At 35.9% G+C, this 13,546-nt stretch overlaps 2 protein-coding genes across 2 annotated transcripts in view; one reads left to right on the top strand and one right to left on the bottom strand.

Annotated features, from left to right (window-relative positions):
• Positions 1-3,354: 3,354 nt before the first annotated feature.
• Positions 3,355-5,169, bottom strand: LOC110460731 (X-box-binding protein 1-like). The gene is made up of 3 exons (XM_021513832.1): positions 4,799-5,169; positions 4,104-4,421; positions 3,355-3,880 (listed from the first exon to the last, which is right to left on the bottom strand). Exons 1-3 carry the CDS (start codon positions 4,981-4,983, stop codon positions 3,715-3,717), a joined length of 669 nt encoding a protein of 222 aa, XP_021369507.1. The 5' UTR covers positions 4,984-5,169; the 3' UTR covers positions 3,355-3,714.
• A 5,225-nt stretch (positions 5,170-10,394) lies between these two features.
• LOC110460718 (muscle M-line assembly protein unc-89-like) overlaps positions 10,395-13,546 on the top strand; it is a 207,370-nt gene continuing 204,218 nt past the window's right edge. The window contains exon 1 of the mRNA XM_021513785.1: positions 10,395-10,454. Within this exon, the coding sequence (XP_021369460.1) occupies positions 10,410-10,454 (45 nt within the window). The 5' untranslated portion in view covers positions 10,395-10,409. The remainder of the gene's footprint in view (positions 10,455-13,546) is intronic.

Genomic DNA, 13,546 nt, shown 5'->3' with positions numbered 1-13,546 from the left:
CGCCCTATACAATTTGTAAAATTACTCTAAAGCGATTTAAGTTTGAAATAGTTTTTCAAAATGGCGGCCGTGGCGGCCATATTGGATTTCTGATCGACCCGTAAAATAACAACACTTTGTCAAGACCATGAGTCGATCATACCTACCAATTGCAAGTTTCAGTTAAATCGGCCCAGTAGAACTTGACATTAAGTTTGAAATAGTTTTTCAAAATGGCGTCCATGGCGGCCATATTCGATTTCTGATTGACCCGAAAAATAACAACACTTTGTCAGGACCATGAGTTGATCATTCCTACATAGACTAAAGCTCAGGTGACCTGAAAAGTTTGAGCATATTTTAATTATGACTTTCTTGAAGTTAGTGACATGCCATTCCAGCAGGTTACTGACCAAATATCATGGTTATAAGCCTTTTGTATGTTTTTCTTTTTTGCAGAGTATGTTTTTGGAGATTTTTAAACAAATTTTACTACTGTATTTGAATATAGGTCAAAGTCATTTCTGCTTATCTTGGTAGCAATTCATGCAAATAAATTAAAGCCAAATATCATTTATAACTCTGTGTATTTTGGTTCTTCAGAGGAAGTCTTTTGAGTGTTTTAACACATTTGACTCCTGTGACCTTGAATATAGGTCAAAGTCATTTCTGTTTGCAGAGATTGTAGCATTTTCTTCTAGCAAGTTAAATATTTAAACACATCTGACCAATGTGGCCTAACTTAAAATTATAGGTTAAGGTCATTTTTCTTTTCATATTTAATACTAATAGCACTCCATGGCTAAATATGACCAAATATTATGACACTAGGTGACTTCAGAAGAAGTCTTTTGAGTATTTAAACAAAATTTACCCTTTTGACCCTGATAAGAGGTCAAGGTCAATTTTATTTTATTTTTTTGTAGCACTGCATGGCCATCATTTTACTGACAACATATCATGACTCTAGGTATTTCAGTTCTTGTGAAGAAGTTGTTTGAGCATAATTAGAACACAATTTACTTCTGTGACCTTCAATAGATATCCAGATAATTTCTTTTCACAAACATCATAACTAGCCATTTCAGCAAGGTAATTTCTGTTTGTAAAATTTGTATTAGTCTATGCCAGCACGCTACCTGCCAAACATCATAACTGTTTGCCTGTCAGTTTGTCAAAAGTGATTTGAGTATTTTAATTAACAAATCTGACTCCAGATATCTTGACTATGGGTCAAGGTTATTTCTGTTTGCAAACTTTGTAGAATTCATGCCAAGTTACAGGCAAAATATCACACTTCTTACAGGCCTTTGTTTTTTCAGAAGTTTGTGAAAAGGTATGACCTTGATTTACATTCATGTTCACAGGAGCAAAATATCAGGCCTCCAACTCTTTCCATTTTTCAGAAGATGCCAATATCGCACAATTTGTTGCCCAATTATTTATTGATCTGCTGACCTGTCTTTTAGAATCTTTTTAAAGAAAATGTTTAGACAACCGATCGGTGGCAACAGATCACACCACCTCTAGTTCACGTAAAATTGGCCCATATATGGAAAGTTTATTGACAAGTATTTCTCTCAGGAAGTATTAAAGTAGAAATATAAGATCAAGTCTATACAGGTTTATTATTTTAAATTCTTGTAACCGCCAATAAATTTCCCTATTACTATTCAGCCAATGATCAGGCAACGATTGATGGCTCAGGTTTCACTAAAACTCTGTAAATACAAATGTATATTTTCTAAAACTTCACCGAGAGCTCCTACAACTGAATATAACAACTCTGAGCTCCCAAAGGCATTTCAAGTTGATTAACTATTCAACTATTAGCTATCTCATTAGGCAATGGGTTCTTATGGCAAAAAACTCTAGCCTTAAACGAGCATTACATGTCCATTAGGTAGGAATGACTCCTAGTTATTGAGTGTTCTATTTGTACCAGGTTATTCCCATCTTTCCTAAATATTATATATTCAAGTTTAAATATCTTAGTTTACAGCCGATTTAAAATTGTGAACCCCAATGAGTTACATTTGCCTATTTGTGCGTCACCTGGCCTAAAGTTGGTTTCTTAATGTCCCCTACAGCTAGATTTTATGAAGTTCCATCAAGTAGTGATATGGAAGAAGTGTTAACATGTAGGTACAAGGCTAAATCTTCAAAAATCAACTATCATTTCTGTACATCACTCCTTATCTGGGGACCATAAACCAGTTACTGAATAGTAATTATTAATGTAGCAAAACTGGACCGAGAATATCATCGGCGACCAGGTAGCTACAATGGTACATGTGGTACATCTGTCTGTGTTTCCGAGGGTCCTGGGTTCAAACCCCCGTCTGGCTGTGCATTTTCCCTCTCTTATTGCATTTGATGACCTGACCAGGCCACCCTTGATTGAAGTACTGGGTGAATGCTTGGTAAGGTGATACCCAAACCTGGGTTGTAAATAGTGATGCTTTGGGGGCCAAAACTTACAAAAAGGGAGAAGGAATGTAGCGGAACTGGACTGGGTCGATTGTCAGCAACCAGGTAGCTCAAATGGTGGAGTGTCTGTAGCTGTCTAGGAGTTCAGAGAGTCCCGGGTTCAATCCCTGGTCTGGCCGAGTGCAGTTTTTTCCGCTCCTATTTCAAATTCAACTTCTCCATAGATAGAATACCTATAAGCATAATACTGGTAAATATCTTTGGAAGACTTCACCCCTTCTTTAGAAGAAATCCCCATTGGTTTATATTTTTATTTTGGTTTATATTTCAGTACCATGAAAATGTATAGAAGTGAGCAAAAACTTGAGCTGACATAAAATCTATATTACTCGTTGATATTCATTTCAGCTTGATTACTGACGGTTACAGTTGACATCAGATTAAAAGAAAACAACACAAGTATTTTAAGTTTTGAACCCTCATAAGCCATGAATTTTATTTCACAGAACAAGGACGTCAATCCGGAATTAAAATGAATTTATAAGTTAAAATATATACAGCATGTACAAATTATGGACACAGTCAATGGTCAGAGGTTAATACTAAGGGACTTGGATCACACTAGAGCTGGGAACAGCTCCATAAAAGACTCCTCCCATGGGTCCTCAGGAAGACCACGACCCCCCAGTACATCACTCTGGTATGGAGAAGCAGCATCACTGAAGGAGTCGCTGCTGAACCCAGAGTCACTGACCATGTCCATCGATTCACTCAAACTGAATACGTCCTCGGATTGGGTTAGGCAGGGTACAATGCCTGTATCAACAATATCTGAAAGTTTCCGCTTATTGCACTTAGATTTTGAGACGGGAACCTCCAGATTTTGTTGTTGTGATAATGTGCACATTCCGTTCTGTGAATTAGAATCCAACACATTGTCCAGGACAAACTGATTATTACTTGCCAAAATGCTCTCAATATCTTCCAGCAAGTCGAGGTTGACCTCTGGCAGTAGAGAGGAAAAGTCTAGAACACTTTCACTGCCATTGTTGTCTGTTGTGGTTGAACCGACAACATTGTCTTTTTTGTCATCTTCTATAACAATACACTCCCCTGCAGGAGACGATTTCACCTTTTTAAACTTCTCGTCTTTCGTTATGTGAATATTGACGAGTTTTTTGGAACTGTTTTGTTGGCCAGTGCTGTCTCCACAACTGACAACAATGACTTTTTGAGACTGGTTTTGACCTACAGAATCACTCTGCCCCTCGGAGGGTTCAATCTTGTAGTAAATATGATCAAACTTTATAAGTTCATTGAGGGATTCCAGCTCTGTTGCTGAGGGCCCCACCACTGAGCCAGCTTGAGGTGCTTGCTCGGTTTTGATGAGGGACTTGGTTGATGGTGCATTGACAATGACACTTCCTTTCTCTGACTTCTTGTCATCCTGCTGCATAAAGCTAAGCAGAGACTGAAAAAAGGAAAAGCATATAAATTAAATATTACAAGAAACAAATAAAAAGTTATCCAATACACAGGTATAACAATGTGAAGTCATAATATGTCCCATTTACGTTAAAAATTCTACAGTCTACTACAGAAACAATCCATTACGTTTTTGATGAAATACATTTTACATATTATCTTTTGTTTTATACATTTTAAGAACATCGTATGCACTGCATCATACACACCTGACCGTCAGATAGGAGGTGGCTAAGGGCATCGTCCAGTGAGACTGTGTCCGAGTTTGTTCCTGCGGCAGAGGAGCAAAGAGTACTGCAGACCCGGGGTACTCGGACTCAGGCTTACTGGGAGAGCCAGTTTCAAGTCGTTCCTTTAAAATGGTGTTCTCCTGGATGAGAACTCCAGACTTGTTTCGAAGTTCAACGTTTTCTTTTTGTAGTTTCTTGTTTTCTTCCATAATTTTTGCGAGTTGTGATTCCAATACGGACATAAGGTCTTTCTTTCGGTCTCTGGCGGTCTGTGCTGCCACTCTATTTTTCAGTTTCCTGAAAGAAAATATTTAAAACAGGGATATAATTGGCGATCAAATTGTTTGAACTCTATATTTCAATTCAGAAATAATGTTAGGTAAGTGTATATCCCCCCCCCCCCCCCCAATTTTACATGACTTTATAAATAATCAAAAAAAAAAAAGATTTTGTACGTTTTCTAGTTTCATAATAAATTCTGATATATAGTCTAATTAAGATGGCTCCTGTTTCCCATGCCCAAGAAAATGCCACATTCAATCACAGGTCTCTGCAAATGTTTCAGTGACAGTTTACCAGTTTCCACCACTCCCACTGTCCTACTAGGCTAACACCACCTACTCATTCTACCAAACATACAATTTTAGAATTAACAAAGTGTATAGATCACGTACCTTCTCATCATCTTTTCATCCGGAGTGAGGTGGGTAAGGCGTCGCCTTTTCTTGGGACCACCACCCTCACTCTCCTCGTACAACGTATCCATAACAGATGTTGACATCGCAGACTGAGGAAGCTCTAAAATGTTGCTCTTGTTCGGAGCTGTGTTTATTACGATCGTTCTCAGTGATGAAGACATTCTGAAGTTCGCTGGTCGTTTTTTCCGTTCAAATACAGCCACATAAGGGCCGAAGCCTACTAAAATCTGGTCAAGTCATTCAAGTCGTTAAAGTATATCGTCCTTTCGTTTCTCCATGTTGTCGGGTTGTGCTGATGTGGCGTACCTAGATTGGTTTGACGTCGTACGTAAGCTACATTCTGATTGGTTGATCCTTTCTTAATATAAATATGACATCGATGGGATTTCTGTCTGATGCAATGTCGAAGCGAAACAAGGACGTTATTTACATTCCAAAGCTATTAATAGCCTTCGGTCATGGGTTAACCAATAATAAACGAACACAAAACTAAAATTGCGCAAGCACTGTTTTAATACTGTATTTTTAAAACGGTACAAAAAAAAGAGAAAGGCAAATGAAGTAGATTCTAAGACTTGTAGCTATGCCCAGAGACGTATATTAGTTTTATTACGTGTAGCTTCTAGGCCCGACTTTAAAAAAAATCGGGCCTAGAAGCTACGGTTCCAACATGCAGCTAGTCTCTGGCTTGTTCATCGTCACTTTTCAGGGCCGTGCTATGATTGGTATGATCTGCATTAGTGCTAACTAGAATTCGTCATGTTCCAGTGGAATTCATATTTGCTATGAATGCCAACTGAAAGATGTTCAATATTTTAAAAAAAAATCTCATAAATTTGATTTATCAAAATTCGGCGTTTTGTTCTAATATGGGTACCTATTTAAATGCTAGCTCTGGATCTTTGTGCATACACCAAATTTCACTTGCTCCTAACATATGTATCAAAAAGGTGTAGCATAGTTTTTACATTTAAGTTTAATGATGAACACTTTGAAAATAATGCAAACACAGCTTTTCACCCTTGGATAGCTAATTGTTTTTGGATAGAAGTGAATTTATTATTGTAATTTAGAATAATACATAGGTAAGGAAATTGATCCATACATTCGACTGTACTTCCTTTGTAATACCATTTTTTATCATTATTTAATCTTCCACCTTTTCTAAAAACTACAATTTTTTTTCCGCACTTACAATTAAATTCCATTTTGTAGAGTATTAAAAAAGGCTATCAAGAAGAGTCTACAGGCCCTGTACAGATTCCGAAAAAATAACCAAATCATCTGCGTACATGAACAGAAACAAACTTAACTCGACGAAGTCGTAATATGTTGCACCGTTATCAATAAACGACGTTTCAAAATCATTGATAAAAAGTATCAAACGTTAAGTTATCATATCAATGGCGTCGCTACGTGGGCCATGGCATTCGTAGATGCTATTAATGTCACCTGAACTTGGAAGGATCATATAAATGTTGGTGACAGTGCCAAAGAGTGCTAAATTACATTTAGAATCAATCTGTTTTTAAAATTGTTAAAACTTACACGCCAATATAAAATCAAATATTTGTATTGGGGTGGCGTTTTTGCCGAATGTGAATATAAATACTGAAACAGTTAGCATTCCGACCGTAACAATACTATAACATATAACAATATGTCGGGTCCCCATGGTCCATATGTCTTCAAACTATGAATCAACCCCCACCGCCGACCCAAATCCTCTCACAACTCACAACTCCTGCCTCCCGTACAAGTTTTGGTATAGAGGTTGCCTCCCTTTACACACAATTCCTGTCATCAGCAAGCGGTTCGGTATCGCGATTAAAATTAAATGGCGACTTGGCGTAGAAGATTTTTTTCAGTTCAACTAACCATTAAATGTTCTTTCGATTGGATGATCAGGAACAAATAAATCAGTTTAGATAGATATCTGACCTCCAGCAAGTTATAATTTATGACACTGAGTGACATTAAGATACATTACTCCAAGTTGTGTAGTGTTCATGCGCTGTGTCATATCTTCAGCGAAAAAAGAGTTGCTTGCGCATTTACTATACAACAATAGTAATATAAAAACGAATTTATTTCCTTTATAAAAAACGGCATGGCTCCGCTACGCGATAAGGCTAGGTTTACCGAGGCGCCACCAGTACTGGTAATGGTATTTATTGATAACACTTCTTTGCACTGAGCAATTACAAAATATTAGGCAAACATAAAAACAACTAGTTGAAGCTTGTAATAGGGCCCATAGAAAACTGGTAGGACATTCTTCCTAGCTTTGTGCCAGTTGATATAAGAGCAGGTATTGATAGGAAATGTTGACAATAATTGGGTAGTTGCATAAAGAATATGACGCATTTTTTTAATGTAAGCTAGGATGGAGTGTTTTGAGGGAGTTTTTTTAATTCTAATTTCATTTATGTGAATAACTGTGAAAATGCACTTATTTTGTTATTTTGATATGATTACTTGAAAGACGCTCTGGAAGGCTTTCAAAAGTTGTTCATTCATTCATTCATTTCTTTATTCCTCCAAATTGAAGAGTTACATGTACATGTATATAGACATAAATATCAATAAATACAGAAAAAGAAATCATATTTAAAGCAAAGAAAAAGGAGATATTCTAAAGTGGACAAAACCTATGTACGTAACTAAACATGTAAAAGACTCCAGGCTAATGAACAAAGCAAACAAATTTGATTACAAAGCTTCACAAATATATGATGGAGTATAATGATAATGGTTAGAAACTGTATTGAGAAGAGTCTACAAAAGGAACGCAATATATATATATATATATGGGGCAAAGAAGTAATTCCGACAGTGTGGACAAGCTTAGGTTGTCAAATTTTCGGAGCGATCCGCTCCTTTATCAAGACACAGTGAAACAGAACAGTTACATGTACATATACATCATATTACAAGAAGATAGAACTGATATACTATAATTGAAAATATAGCTATTATATAAAAAAAACCAATAGTCCCCTCGGCTAAGGACAGATATATATATATATACATTTATGTATATGCGTGAACCTTACTGTGAATTGACATAAAAGTTTCCATGTACAGTCATGTTAAAAATCGATTTAAATTACATAAAAAAGGGTTACAGACAATATTACGATATTAGATCTACTGAAATGTTAGAGCTGAAGCTCTCTCCGCAAAAATCAGACAGTCTCGGATAAAGGGAAACATTACATGATCCTCTCCCAGGGCGAGAGTGATATCGTTGGAGGGACAGCCAAGTATAGTGGATATCTGTTGTTCCCTATCAGCTTGATCTGAATACACATCTACATGTACGGGGTAGACGTTTACTATATTTGTATAAAATACGTATCTAAGCGAAGCTAATTCAACACTGTTGCAATCTAAGGTACAATGGGCGACAGCGTCAGAGACAAACAAATTACATTTATCACAATGAAGTTCACAATCAGGTGGGGCAATCCATAATTTAGAAACTCGTTTACAGATCTCAGCTAAGTTTGGAGATACTTTTGATACATGCCACAGAATGGAAGGTGAAAGTTCTGTATGAATATTTCTAAATCTGCATAAATCACAATTCAGACTCGGACGCTGTTCCCACTGTTCACTTTCTTTGCAAAGCAATACAGTTTTCACAATATGCTTCCACATTACAGGTGTAGTTTGTTAGGCATGCAGGAAGACTGTAAACAATCGTATAAGTAAAACTGCAAATCGTAATTATGAAAAATATTCCATACACCGGGTATAAACCCTTTTTTGGATTTATAAATACTAAGATACATATGATATATACGTAACAAAAACAACTCTTTTGCAGTACATTGAGATTTTACATTAAACAAAGGAGCGAAAAATCGTAGTTTGCATTGTTCTACATACAGAGAAAGTGATGGTAAACCTTACATCCCCAGTACAATATCCGACCTAGTGCGAACTGGGAAATTCTGCATATGTTTTGCACAGAAATGGTGTGTGGTCTCTAGACGACGCCAATCAGTAGAGGAAAGCACTTGGAAGCACGATTGACTTATGAAGTTTCAAACTTGTTAAAGGATTAAGTCACGAACCAAGTAAGTTACACTGCATAAGAGCAAAGCATTGCCCAAAACATTGCCCACGTAACTTATGCACAACTTCATGAAGCCCCAAAAAACCCTCTGGATCCGCCACTGAGCTTGTACTATAGAAAACTGGTAGGACATTTCTCCTAGCTTAGTGCCAGTTGATATAAGAGAAGGTATTGATGGGAAATGTTGACAATAGTTGGTTAGTTGGTTTAAACAATATTTTATTTACAAATATGCAGTGCATAATATAAAATTTTACATAATGTAATGTTAGGGATCTGGCAACAAGACTAGGCTGTTATATTATCTCCCAGTTGGGTAGAAAGAATATGACACATTTTTTTTCAATGTAAGCTAGGATGGAGTGTTTAAGGGAGTTTTTTTATTTCTAATTTTGCACTTAATTTGTTCTTCGCTGATGATATGATTACTTGAAAGAAACTCTGGAAGGTCTTCAACAGTTGTAAGCCTCCCTTTATAAATAAGGTTAAATAAAAACAATTCAGCCGCTGATGAGTAGGAACCAGCCGTGAGAAAACGATCGGACAAAATAGAGTAGTTTGAGCATAAATGAATTACACATTGATTATATAATGAAACATGTCGATTATCAAACATCTTTAATGTTTTACCGTTAGTTGCCTCACCTATCGTGTGAATTCGAATAACTTCTTTATCTTTTCCCCTTAAACAACGTGACATGCATGAATAATGTCAACAACTGCCCTACTTATCCAGTACACATTCACATTAATAACCAAAAGGATTAAAAAAAAATGTTTTTAAAACGATTACATGCATATAAATCCAAACACACATGTGTCCATCATTGTGAAAAATACAGATACCAACCAAAGTTCTGTAATTTTCTGAACGAGGAGACAATAGTTCGCGCACTCTTTGAAAAGAAAGATATAATGTATAAATATCCGACTCAAATTATATAAGTAATTAAAATACTGCTTGATGACGGTGACTTTCTTCGCGTGAGAAAATTGTCTAGATCCCATTCATAAAACGTCCCGCATGCCGTTAAAGCTGAGTGTATAGCCTGTTTAGACAAAAAGTCAATCATAATATTAAATGTACAGTCGTTATTCTTTCTTTTGTTGGACAGTGTTGCCGCTAATTATTGTCCCTTTGATAACATATGTCTATGTCGCATAACTTATTGATTTATACCATAACTTGGCCAACTATGTTGGAAATCATGTTTGCTGTCGCATGTTTAAAACTTCGGAAAATCCATAACCATTTTTGTAATAGTGCCAATATTACCGTACTATATCTATTTCGTATCGTGTTTCGATTACTTGTGGGACGAGGCTATTGTTTTTGAATTTTTTGTTCAATAGAACTATGTCGGCGTGACCTTCTTCATTCTGATTGGCTGGAAGCCATCTTTGGCACGTGAAGTAATCTTTGTTTCACATCCAAAACGGATTGACTGGGTCCTGAGTAGAGAGGAACTTACTCAGAAGTCTGTGATCAAAAGTACTTCAGAAATGGATATATACTCAGGAATGGACGTGGCCTCCCTCCAGGAGAAGGTAAGTCACACACTCAGCGGGTGACAGCGTAATTTCATAATTATAATTTCTGGTGTTGTTTTCAAGTAAGAACATCAAATGAATATCCCAAACGATTAAATATATGAGATCTTCTTGTTGTTAGTCATAATTAGTTATATATTGTAAAGAAATCTTGTATGTTAGACTAAATGAGAAATACTGACTTTGTCGACCCTATTTTTGTATCGCCACAATTTAATGGTTGAGTGGCCGGATAGAATGGCAATACTTAACCTGTTATGATGTGTATACATTCTGTCAACAGTCAGTGTCGGTATATATGTATTGGATCAAACGACGTACCCACACACTACATTTCGACACAATTCAGAACTGGAATATTGGAATACTGTAATGTTACAAGCATTTGTATTGAATTGCCGTTCCAACAAAGTTTTGTGTATACTAGATGCTACACTTTTTCATACACATATATTTATATATTAAAACACACGAGATATATTTTGGGCTTTAAATAACAGTTTTAACATTTGCAATTATTTTTCTTGTAAAGAAAAGCCTCTTTAAGTTTCTACAAATGGAATTAATATGTGATAGGACTATAGATTTAATGGAGGTATGAGTAGTCTTCAAATATTGACCTTGTCCTGAACCAAGCGAATGACCTTGACAAATGACAGTGGCAAAAGCACATCATTATTCAATACACAGTCACATGATATTGACCTAAAAATAGTGACATCAAAATGTCTTCATTAAAACCTGTGTCTATCATCCAAACATATTGTAAATGACCTTCACCAAACTCACCATGACTCAAAAATTCATGATTCTGACCAAAGCATCATTTATTTGTCAAAAGTTATACTTTTTGACTTAAAACAAAAACAGTCATACTGGTCAATAAATGACATTGACCAAATGATTTGGAATGACCTTGATCACTTACCCAGAAACATGACTTTAACATCAGCTAGAACAATTTTGACTGACTTTAAAATGTGACCTTATTGACCTTGAACTAACACAGGCAATAGCCTGTTAAATTGAAGACTAGTCTCACTCTTTTGTAGACCTATTGCAGCCAAATGATCAAAGATTGACAATGGTTTCTTGTATGACACTGGGTGTGATTATAATACAAAGTCTATGATATACTTGAGATGAATGGCCACTGTTACCGACTTCTACTGACATAACTGTGCCCTAAGTATTATCAACTTGTTTCACCGCAGGAACTTCAAAATTCAAAAGTAGTGTTGGATTTCTAAAGTATGAAAACTTTGGTCTTTTTCTATCAATATCATTATCCTTGCTCCATTTTTGTCAGCAAGCAAGTTGAATAGCCATGTAAAATTAATTGCTTCACAGTGTCAGTGCTGCAGTCTGTCAGTGCATTAAGGTGTTCAGGCATTTACAAGAAAAGTAGTGTGTTTAAACCCTGGAACTTTTGTGTTAGAGAAAATAAATAGTATTTATACACTGTAACTATTAAGTTAACAAATAACACATTACTCCGTCTGTTGAGGCTACCATACACTATATACTGGATCACTAACTCAGTAATATATTTCTGTACTCCATCTGTTGAGACTACCATACACAATATACTGGATCACTATCTATATGTTTGTTTGTAAGGTTTTGTAGAAATGCTATTGTAAAGTTGGTTCCAATCTGTCTGTATTGTAGCTTGTTGATGAGAACTAGGGGGATTGCTATTGTTATTTGAATAATTAATTGTAAAAAAACATTTCTGAAGCAGCTTCTTATATCTACAGACTACCCAAAGGTAACAGAAAGATAAGACCCAGAGATATTGTATACACAATGACCTGCTATACTCCTTCTTTATAACTTATGCATGAGATGACCACTTTGTCGGATTAGGCAAAAAAAAACAACTAGTGTTCCGCTATCCTCAGAAAAAAATAGGTAAGGTAGGTATATATATATAGGTAGGCATTTTTTTTTATTTAAAAAAAATCAATCTTTGCTATGCTTACATCTATATAGAGGAGTTCTGACTTTGACAGTGCATATCACTGCCAATACAAATCTTTAGGGTAGGCACAAAAAATCTAGGGTAGATAGGGTTAGCGGACACATAAGGTTTTTTATATTTGGCCTTAGGAACAGGGTGTCTGTGTCAATGGGCATCTAGAGAAATGTATTGGCCTAATATTGGTTTACCTGTAGCTGATTCAGGTAAATTTTCTTGAAGGTAATACGTGTCGCGTCACAAAGTTTTCATTTTAGCTCGCCAGAGGCTCGCTAAATTGAAAAATTCTTGGACTTGTTTCATAAATCTCATATGAAATGGAAACTCGTGTAAGATCCTATATGTCAGTGAATGCTGTAACAAATTTTATATTAAAGAAATTGACAAATTCAGTGTCGGAATTAATATACCCATGACATGTTGCATCACTTGTGTCTTTGGGTTCAAAGTCTTAATTTGTTGGAGAGGAAAGAGTGAAGCAGAATCACTGGATTGGGTTGATCACCATGTACCTGGAATTTACGTTCTCATAATTACAAAGGCAAAATGCAATTTCTCAAATTTTTCCAACTCACTGACACAAATAACAATTAACAATTTAAATCAATTATTACGATATCAATTTGTACTAATATCTTCCATGTTTCTGCATCTATTGCATCTCACTTCCAGTTCAGGCAACCTAAAAACGATCAAAAACAGCGTTCAGAGGTATTGGTTGGAATCCTGGCCTGGCTGTTGCATATTTCCTTTCCTTTCACATATGTTTAGTGATGTTCTCACCCACGTCCTGGTGGGATACAGGACAATTATGATACTACTCAATATTGTAACAAGTAATGTTTTTAAGCCATGGCTAACAGTGTATTTTAGTATAAAACCTCAAGAGATCCAACTACCCAGGTATATTAGAACTTACCATAAGTTTCAAAATTTGGTCAAATAAAGAACTGAACTTCCCAAAACATTTAAAAGGATGATTTCTTGTCTGCTTTTTGTGTCTTTTTCAAGAGAGGTATTTTACCAATAAGAGTTATTGCCCCTTAACTAACTCAAGGATTTTTTTTTATGATCTAGGTGTAACATTCTATAATGTTTACTCAAAATG

The sequence above is a fragment of the Mizuhopecten yessoensis genome, unplaced genomic scaffold (assembly GCF_002113885.1).
Source record: "Mizuhopecten yessoensis strain PY_sf001 unplaced genomic scaffold, ASM211388v2 scaffold10477, whole genome shotgun sequence".
Lineage (NCBI taxonomy): Eukaryota > Metazoa > Mollusca > Bivalvia > Pectinida > Pectinidae > Mizuhopecten > Mizuhopecten yessoensis.
This window is presented reverse-complemented; position numbering and strand designations above follow the sequence as displayed.